Below are 10575 nucleotides of genomic sequence, written 5' to 3' on the forward strand. Positions count from 1 at the left end.
CAAAAGACAGTTCACACATTACACTTAAAAGGTTACGCCTCACATGTACAAGTGTTTGTGTGAAAGAGTGCACACTTCTTGACTGGTATAGCAGTGTTACAAAAGCAGTGGCAAGAGTCCATGGGGTCCCTGCACACACATAGGGTCTGTGGCCCTTTGGAGAATAGAAGACACGGTGGAGACTTTTGTGCTTTAAGAAATATGGTTTATTCACCTATTTACACCTTCAGTCTACATGGAGAGAGTCCAGATCTTACGGCATAGTCATTCCAAGACACAGCAGCATAAGCTGCCAGCAGCCAGCGCACTCCAAAGACGGATCTCAGCCCTTTCTTCCTCCTTCTTTCTCCCAGCAACCCTTGCTCAAAAACTCTCTCTTCTGTCCCCTCAAACACACCCCATCACCTTGGTAACAGCTCACTCCCCAGGCTAAAGGATTCTTCTCCTCAATGGTCCATCAACTAGGTTTGTTTGCGTAAGCCAGCCCAGGAATTCCTTTGCAGCTTGCATTCCCCTTTCATATCACAAATAACCAAAACCCTTCCATTTATTAACTTCCAGGGTTTACCCTAAATCTATAACAATATGTTCACAAAGTAACAAAAGACAGTTCACACATTACGCTGAAAAAGGTACAGCCTCGCATGTACAAATGTTTGTGTGAAAGAGTGCACACTTCTTGATTTGTATAGCTGAACTATTGTGTACACAGGTACAAAGACTGGACACTGTTGAATGCAACTTGTAAATGCCTCTATACAAATAGATGGGAGTTGCACATCTCTACTAGATACAGACATAACATGGCACTCCCCTCATTATGCTCAGTTTAAACAAGCTTAGCTCTAGGATTGAGGGAGTCCTGGGTCAAGACTTCAAGCCTTGCAGTACACCCCATATTTTAACTTTCTTCCCAATTCTGTTCCACCCAAGCGTTCTTCAAATGTTGCATCCATTTTTTGGTTGTGCTCTTCACTGAAATGATTCTTCCAGTCACTAACACCACCTGAACAGAGTAGAATATCATTAATAATAATATCCTCAACAATACGTTTTGATCAATTGACAACTTCTCCTGCAATTCCAGATTCAGGGTGCTCTAATGACATTTCCCCCCTATCCACTGGTGTGCTATTGCTTTCAAAAACCAAATCTGCTCACTGGTGTGTCTTCCTCAAAGAAAGGGAAGAGAAGACTGGGCAATACTCTGAACTAAAGAGAAAATATCTTCTGAGAAAGCCCAGATGGGGCTAGACTAATGATCTAATCTGAGCCCTCATCTGCACTATATATTGAATGCAATATTAAACAGGCATGGCTCCCCTCAAATAATTCTTGCAACTGTAGTTTGTTAAAGTTCATGAGAGTTGTTGGGAGACCCCTACTCCCCTCACAGAGCTTCAAATCCCAGAGTTTCCTGAAGAGAGGGGTTGAACGTTAAACCACTCTGAGACCTATAGCTCTGCGAGGTGAAAAGGCTCTCCTAACAACTTCCAGTGCCCTTTACAAACCACAGCTCCCATAATTCTTTGGGGAAGCCAAATAATGGCTTAAATATGTGTTGCTGATGGAGCCTCAATAAATGACTACCACTCCTAATGTCACAATGAGGCCACCAAGCCATTCTGTTCCTTGGATCAGGAGATATGCTCTTAGTGATGCTTCCAGAGGCCACACTTCCTTAGTTTCACATATGAAACTCATCAACCAACCTTTCATCACCAACTTGCCTTCAACATAAGGGGAATGTTGTGGTCCTCAAAATTCTTCTCCGGCTTGGATTTTAAGCTGAGTCATAGAACTCCTCCCTCTTTCCCACCCTCTTTCTTATCAGACTGCCACAGCAGTTCCAGTGTTGACAGGAAGAAAGGCCTTCTCTCCCTGACTCTGTCTTTGACTGAAATGCAGCTATATCAACAATCCAGGCACCCAGAGCCCCTGGACATGCAATTGTATGGTTGCAGCTATTTTTAAACTCTAGCAGAACATTAACATTGTCTTTGAAGTTTACCTTTGCGGAAAAGAATATCACCAAATGCGCCATGGGTTTTTCCAGCATTTTCCTTCATAGCTTTGAAACTGCTTCTGTCCACAACCCCTTGAATCTTGTCATCAGTTAGTTGCAAGTCAAAGAATTCACTTATCCGTTTCACTCCCAAAGGTCTATTCTGAAGTAAGGAAAGTAAAATATGCAACATTAAGTATTAATTGTTTCTGGAGGAATTGTCAAAAATGCAATCATTGTGGGATGTACAAGCATGGAGGGTACAGTTCTGCGGTTTCTTGGAAGGCTTTGCCAAGAACCATAGGATGTAAGAACTACCAAGGCACTTTGTGGAAGGATGGATAGAAGGAAAGAAGGGCCAAGAGCTCAACAGCAGAGAATCTGTCCCAAGTTCAATCCTGGGAATCACCAGGTAGGGCTGAGAAATGCTCCTTGGCTGAAACCCTGGAGAGGCACTGTCAGTGAGCATTTTTAGGGTGGGGTGACTGGTGTGGTCACACTGGGTGCCACGCTGCAGGGGGCACCACAACAATGGGGTAGAATGATTGGATTTAAAAAGTGCTGCAGAATGAAGAGTGAGAAGCGGGGTCACCAAATTTTGGTATCACGCAAGGCACCGCTGGAATTTGAGAGCCCAAAGTCTGCCACTGAACAATCATCCGACGCAATATAAGGCAGCTTGCTGTGATTCTAAGGCCTTTACTAGTCATTCGATCACATATCACTCAAAGATTATAATTACTTTATGCTAGACACATCTCTATAAAGAAAGACACATGCATTTTGATGGTTCGTGTACAGTGGAACTTCGGGTTACATACCACCCACCTTATGAACGCTTTGGGTAACAAGCCTCGCTAACCCGGAAGTAGGTGCTTGTGGTAGTGAACTTTGCACTGGGATGCAAGCGGATGTTGTGCAGCGGCAGTGCAGCAGCAGTGGGAGGCCCCATTAGTGAAAGCACAGCTCATGTTAAGAACGGTTTCAGGTTAAGAATGGACCTCCAGAACAGATTAAGTTTGTAACCGGAGGTACCACTGTATTCCAGTTGAGCTGACCACTAAGCATCCTTGTCTTGACTATTTATGGCCAGGATTCAGCAATGCCCTTTGCCAAAAGTGCAGGGCATCCTCCACACAGCAAAGCACTTACCTCCTTCAGCTCCTCATACGTGATTGGCATGACATTTGCATCGTCAGCGTGCTTATTCCATTCAAAAACAAAGTCAAAATAAGAACCCCAGACCACTGCAAGAAAAATAGAAATACAAGGCTGGTTAGCTGAGGATCAAAACATTCCTGCGCATTCTGAATATAGTGAGGCTTTGCTAGTCAGGTGTAGATGTTATATCATTAAAGGTAAAGGACTCCTGAACGTTAGGTCCAGTTGAGGACAACTCTGGGGTTGCACACTCATCTCGCTCTATAGGCCGAGGGAGCCGGCATTTGTCTGCAGACTTAGCTCCATACACAGAGGAAAGTGCACCCTTTTTTGCCGTCTGAGGTAAAAAGGGAATGTGTTGCAATGCTACCCTTCCCCTGTGCCACCATGGGAAGCCAAAAAGGCAATGCCCCCAATGGTGGCAGAGAAGACACTGGTTTCTGGTGAGCTCTTATGAAATCTCACTTGAAATCAGTGCCACTTCTCCAGAGGCACCGTGGTGATTGGGGTACCTTTTTGGCTCCTGTTTCACCCTGTCTCATGGTGGGGCGGGGTCAGCCCTGTCCTGTCCATACACCTTTTTTCTTCTATTTACCCCCGCCCAGAGACAGCATGCAATTTGAAACCATGGACAAACTAGGTTTTCCCCTAGATGCTCCTTAATATATGTGGAGAATCTGCAGGCCTGGCATTTCCTAACCAAGGGCCATGAGAGAGAGATGCCCTCTTACCCTGGTCTGGAAGGAGGGACATCATTTAGATCAGCCTGTATATCTGGCCCTCTGAACCTTTCAAACACCACACTTTTCTAGAGCCGCACACCTTTCTCCTCAAGCTATATACCCCTCTCTGGTCCTGCTTCACACCCTCCTTGAATGTCATTGTCTGACTGGAATATGTACACCAGTTCGGCCCACACATTTCTACTTGTCTGGATAGAGAACAAAGGGGTATGTTTGTATAGCGATCAGTTTACTGTACAAAGGTAGAATTTACATTTCTCACTCTGGCCTCTGGTCTCTCCAAACACTGGCTTGTGACCCCTGTAAGGCTGACCTTGAGATAAAAAAGATTCCCAGCCTCTACTTTCTGAACTTCTGGAATTAAAGACAACGACTGGTGGCTGTAATGGGCATGGGGTCAAACGAAGTATGAATCCTATCCCTGTTTCTTTCCTTTAAAAAAATACTGTGACATAATGAGCATGACTAATAACCCAAAGGTGCAGTAGCAGAGTATTACATACCCTCCAACATTTCTCCGATGAAAATGGGGACGTACCTTTCCATAATGATAATTTTACTATTTATACCCCACACATCTTACTGAGTAGCCCCAGCTGAGTAGCCCCAGCCACTCTGGGCAGCTTCCAACATATATAAAAACATAATAAAACACTAAACATTTTTTAAAAGCTTCCCTATACAGGATTGCCTTCAGATGGCTCATGGGTCAGATAATTTCATACCCTTCAACATTTCTCCAATGAAATAGGCACGTCCTAAAGAAAAATAGGACATTCCAGGATAAAATCAGAAACTGGGACAGCTTCTCTAAATCAGAGATGTCCCTGGAAAACAGAGACACTTGGAGAGTCTGATATTGATAGAAAATGTTCCTTTTCAACCAGGCCTTTGGCTGATTAACATCTTATACCCCTTTTAAATGTGTCTGTGGGAAGTGGTGGTGGGGAGGGAGGTTTAGTATGTTTATTGGTTTGTGTTTTTTTGTTTATGTGTTTTTATATTGTATTTTTATGTTGTGAACTGCCCTGAAATCTACAGATGATGGGTGATATACAAATTTAACAATAACAATAATAATAATCACCATATATAATAATCACCATATACAAAGCAAGCAAGTACACAGACAATAAGAGGAAGAAGTGGTAACACACCAATATGAATCAAGACATCCATATTCATATTTCCTGAGGGGGCATTGATGGTGAATAGTGGTCATCTAAGTTCAAAGCATAAGAAATAAAACCCAACCCAATGATGCAAAAGTGTTCTGGATTTTGTGGGCCAAATTTGGCCTGCCAAGTCTTTATTTTTCACCTCTGAGGCCATTTTATTCAAGCCATGCCCTGTTGACTTAAGGGCAGGTAAAGGTGAGGTTTAGCCAAAAGGGACTTCGCATTTCCAAGTCCCACAACAACCGATTGTGACATCAGATGGCTAAGTAGGTGTCCCGCTCACTTGCCCAACCTGGTCCACAGGGTGTTGTGGGCCAGGTTTAGCATCCAGGTTGTGGTCCAGGTTGTGGACCAGAGTTGTCCCACCAGGTCAAAAAGTTCCCTTACCCCTGGACTAAATTGATCAAACTGTGATATTGATCCAAATTAATGCAGTCATTCTGATGGGCCTACAGTGCTTTTCTTTGCATAGTTATCTACAGATAAATCTCAATGCATTCAGTTGGGATATGAGGGAACATACTTTGTCCATTCATAAAAGCTGTAAAGAAGTCATCCCAGGTATTGTAAGAGGGAAGAGGAGATAACCGATTGACAAAATGGTAAAACGAGGTGGCCACATCTTTTGGATTTCTAATGAGCAGCAGTATCTATAAGTAAAAAACAATATTTATAATGTTTACAAAGCTGGTTTTAACAAAACTGTTGTAATAAAAATATTATTTGCTTGCTTATTTGTTGGCATATGCATGCTGCCCCATAACTCTTACAAGACATATTGTGGCTTATAATACATAATACGAAGGAGAAGGAGAAGACCTAATGTAAATACAAAATAAATAAAGCCATAAATAAAAATCTACATGTATACAACAAAAGCAAACCTCGTTCAAAATTAGAAATAAACACTTAAAAAACAAAAGCCCAGGTTACCTAAGTTATTAAATGAAGTCCTGGGTGAATGGAAAGGTTTTCACCTAGCACTGAAAAGGTCAAGAAGTTGGTGCCAAGTGAGGCTCCTTGCAAAGCAACAACAGCAGACCAAAACTGGCTGTCACAAGAACACCTCATGACATGCCATTGAAACTCTAAAATGGACAATGAGCCGCTAGAGAGCTTAGTAAATCTAGGGTTGTCATATTTCAAAAAGTGAATCTCCAGACAGAAAAAATTGCAAAATCACAAAGAAATTGGACGTTTCCCCCCCAGACATTTTGCCAATTTCCATGCAGATACTGCTTGCTGCTGCAGTGTTCCAGATATGTCCGTGAATTTCCTGATTTACTACATAAAAAAATTCCTTCCAGTAGCACCTTAGAGGCCAACTAAATCTGTTATTGGTATGAGCTTTCGTGTGCATGGTATCTGGAGAAGTGTGCATACACATGAAAGCTCATACGAATAACAAACTTAGTTGGCCTCTAAGGTGCTACTGGAAGGAATTTTTTTATTTTGTTTCAACTACAGTGGTACCTCAGGTTAAGTACTTAATTTGTTCTGGAGGTCCATTCTTAAGCTGAAACTGTTCTTAACCTGAAGCACCACTTTAGCTAATGGGGCCTCCTGCTGCTGCCGCGCCGCCGGAGCCCGATTTCTGTTCTCATCCTGAAGCAGAGTTCTTAACCTGAAGCACTATTCCTGGGTTAGCCGAGTCTGTAACCTGAAGCGTATGTAACCTGAGGTACCACTGTATGGCAGACCAACACGGCTACCTACCTATAACTGATTTACTAAATCAGTCCAAGTTCTCCACACCATGAAGACTCACTCACCTTGGCTTTTTTCTTGAAGACCGATGCAGGAAGATTTTGAGGAGTGAGGTGAGTAAATATGACTCTTCGAGAGGGTAAATCCGCCATTCTCTTTGGTAAATTGTATGGTGTAGAGAGACAGTAAATAAAGTTTAGCATTTCAAACAGAAAGTTAAACAGAGCTTTGAAAATCAACAATGAAGTGCAACCCTATATACTGTATATACTCAGGAGTGAGCCACATTGAGTTCAGAGGTGTGTACAGGATTGCTACCTAAAAGGTGCTGATAGAGAAGATGATCAAGAAAAATAATTTAAGGGCATTTGGGATAGCTTTTCTCAACAGCTGTGTGAAGAAAAGGTTTGAAAATGGTACAGAGTAGAGTTGCAAATGGTTCAGCATCTTTCTGGAATGAAAGAACATCTTTCTAGATTGATATATAAAGTTCATCCCCTGGTACAATGCCATCTTTATCATGTTATATATGCCATACAAGCTGTCACTAATAAAAGAGAATTCACTGGAATAAATCAGAGTCCCTTTCCACAGTCTTAGTAAACACATTTTTATCCACCTGGTACTTCTCTGGATCTCCAACTTCAAGGTAAGGAAATTCTTCCAGTTCTTCATTATGCAGGTTACTTGTCTCTTCATTATTTGCAGATGTTAGTACTAAATCTGTTAGGATCTGACCAACCCAGTTTGTACCTGAAAAGTGGAGAGAGGGAATGTGCCGTTTTTACCTCACAGCTACAATGATTAAACAGTTATCAGTGCTAATGTACCAGGGAACTTTTTCTTTTTATGAAAAGTACATAAATATAATGAATGAATTAATAAAATAATTGTAAAAATGGAAACAGTACACATATCACACATGTCTTATTACCACCTCTCAAAATAAACCTTTATCGTTTTGACACCAGGCAAAGACTTTATAAACAAAAACCCCTGGTGGCATGGATGGATGTGCACTGCAGGTGCAGTAGTGGATATTGTGGTTGTGATTTCCTATGATTATGATCTTTTTGTCTTAAAAAAAACTGCCATGGCTGTGGCAGTATCAGATTAGTATTGTCACACTGAAGGAGTGAAGTCCAGTGGCCCTTTATGCATGAAATCTCCTCATCTACTATTAGTCCTGATCAAAAATAGATATATTGCAGGTACCAGCGTAAATAGGGGAAGAGCAAGGTGGGTTTTTTGGAGGGAGGGTGACAATTGATGGTTGCCATCAATTTTGATTTTAATTCATTTTTATAATGTTTTATAATGTTGTACTGTTTTAGTGTTGTTAGCCGCCCTGAGCCCGGCTTCGGCTGGGGAGGGCGGGATATAAATAAAATTTATTATTATTATTATTATTATTATTATTATTATTATTATTATTATCCTGAAAATGTTGTTGAGGAAGAAGCTAAACCACCCCTTACCAGCACTGCAGTCTAGTTGCCTCTTCCCTCATGGTTACTTTGACATCTGATGGGCGGGGAAACGCCCTCCCATCAGATGTCAAAGAGATAAACAAGTACCTGACATTCAGAAGACATCTTAAGGCAGCCCTGTTCAGGGAAGTTTTTAATGTGTGAGATCTTAGTGTATTTTTGGTCTTTGTGGAAGCCACCCAGAGTGGCTGGGGAAACCCAGCCAGATGGGCGGGGTACAAATAATAAAATTATTATTATTATTATTATTATTATTATTATTATTATTAGATTCCAAATACAAATCATTTGTCCTGATAGCTGTGACATATTTTGGCCCTGATATCTCTGACATATCAGGGATGGGTCCTTGGACATTTCATTTTAACAGTGTGAGCTATGCCCCCTCCCACCCCTACCAAATCACCGTTCAGAATTATTCTGAACATGACATCTGTTTATAGCAAGCAAATTATATTTACCAGACTTGGGGTATCCTGCTAGGAACACATCGTCACTCCTTGCTTCAAAGGACTCAAGAGCTTTGAAGGTCTCAAGGCTGCAAACAGTACTTGGAAACAAAAGCCCCTTGTAAGAAAACACTAGCTCTTCGCGTGCCATCGTTTCAGCATCAGCCATTGCCTTATCTACTAAGGCAATAAACTTCTTCCTGTGTGTGGTCATTTTCTCCTCTTACTTGCCCACAAGTCACTGTGAGTGGAAAGCACTGTGGAGAGGCTGAAAGCCAAAGCCTTCCTTTTAATAAGATCTGTGATCAGAGAGAATCGGATGAAGAACCCTTGCTCTGTCACACAGCTGTATATAGGGATGTGGCTCTGTACAAAGAACTTCCAGTCAGAGTAATTGAAAGTAATCTCATAAACATTGTGTTGGATTAGGCCCAAAAGGGGTTGGGGGGAATTGAAGAACTGAATACCTTTTTTTTAGCCAAAAGACCTATCTGATTTCAAAATGTCACACTTTCAAAAATAAGGTGCCATGGAATTACCCCCTGGTACACTTGCATAATACATAACCCGAAAACAACACAACTGCACTCTGAAGGGGTATGCCTGTAATTTCACATTTCATACAGATGTTCTGTTATTCAAGACAGCATCACTGAGGGGAGAAAGAAGTATTTATGCCAGGAAAATAGAGAGGCATCATTCTTATGTGTAGGGCTTTGCGTTTATCCTATATATTGGGCAGTCAAGGTTGGCCTTCAGGGAATAATATTTGTTCTTTCTAGCAGGAGTTTGTCTCAGGACTGCTACTGACTGTGGGTTATGTTTTGTGTGAACAACACCAACTAATCCTCTGTTTGAATTGTGTGATGGAGTTTGTGGTCAGATCCACAGGGTATCCCCACCCCTGAGGAGTTTGGCAGCTGCCCTGTAAGATGTTGTCCTCTTCTTAAAGATAACTGTTTGGAAACCTATTTTGAATCAAGAATTGAAGACTTCACATTATCTGATGCTCTTCTGCATGCTGTTTCTGATTCATTATGGGAGAGTTTTCTAACACAATTATAGCTATAGAAAACAAATAAGCAAAAGGGTGAATAATTTTGGCAGAAAAGAAGACATTTAATACATCCCAGGAACATTTGAGCCTTGTTACATCATTGTGGTATCAAATTATTTCCTGAGAACCATGAGAGGATGGTGTCATGTTTTGCCAAAGTTCTAGAAGCTGTGTGGAACAGAAATGTGATAGTTAATGGACCAGTATTTCAAAAACATCACAACTTAGGTTCAAAATCAGCCCTCTTGTGAAGCGATTTGGAGGCTGTGCACAATTTGAGGATGATAGGCTTTGTCCAAGAAAGTTCTTCCTTTGATTTTTAGTTCACTTGGCCCAGTGAACTATGCCTCACCTGGCATAAATATTTTGTGCCCGCTCCCTGGGGTGGTTTATCAAAAGTGAAACAATAAGCTTCATGTAAGACATTTGCTGAAGAACAACTTTTAGGAGCAATTGATTGATCTAATGGATGACTTTACACCAACATGTGGTAAGAGATGGTTGGAACAAGAGCAAGAAAACTCTGCAGCATTGCCCTGCAGACACAATGAAACACAACCATTCAAATGTCCATTAAACAAAAGGGTGCCCTTGAGAAGCCTGCTATATGGAGTCATGTTTATGGAAACTGACAGAAATTGACAGATATATGGGAGAAGAAATCACCCTCATCTTAACATTTGTGATTATACGATTAACGCTATAGAAATAAACAAAAGAGCAAAGCATTTCTGACACAAAAGCGGCATTTAAAGATCCCATCAACATTTGAGCCTTGTTACATC

The 10575-nt window shown here is 41.4% G+C and overlaps 1 protein-coding gene across 1 annotated transcript; it reads right to left on the reverse strand.

The window, feature by feature from the left end:
- Positions 1-469: 469 nt before the first annotated feature.
- On the reverse strand, positions 470-9059 carry LOC309367531 (sulfotransferase 6B1-like). Its single transcript, XM_081906955.1, has 7 exons — positions 8746-9059; positions 7414-7547; positions 6860-6949; positions 5611-5737; positions 3158-3252; positions 2012-2168; positions 470-1006 (listed from the first exon to the last, which is right to left on the reverse strand). The coding sequence occupies exons 1-7, from the start codon at positions 8945-8947 to the stop codon at positions 876-878; spliced, it is 936 nt and encodes a 311-aa protein (XP_081763081.1). The 5' UTR covers positions 8948-9059; the 3' UTR covers positions 470-875.
- Between the last annotated feature and the right edge of the window lie 1516 nt (positions 9060-10575).

Source organism: Podarcis melisellensis (genome assembly GCF_964234715.1).
Source record: "Podarcis melisellensis genome assembly, chromosome: 3".
NCBI classification, from domain to species: Eukaryota; Metazoa; Chordata; class Lepidosauria; order Squamata; family Lacertidae; genus Podarcis; species Podarcis melisellensis.

Coding starts and splice junctions, on each gene's coding strand:
- LOC309367531 (XM_081906955.1), bottom strand. CDS start 8,947: ATGACCACACACAGGAAGAAGTTTATTGCCTTAGTAGATAAGGCAATG. Junction 7,548..8,745: donor AGCAGGATACCCCAAGTCTG/GTAAATATAATT, acceptor TCCACTTTTCAG/GTACAAACTGGGTTGGTCAG. Junction 6,950..7,413: donor GAGATCCAGAGAAGTACCAG/GTGGATAAAAAT, acceptor AATTTACCAAAG/AGAATGGCGGATTTACCCTC.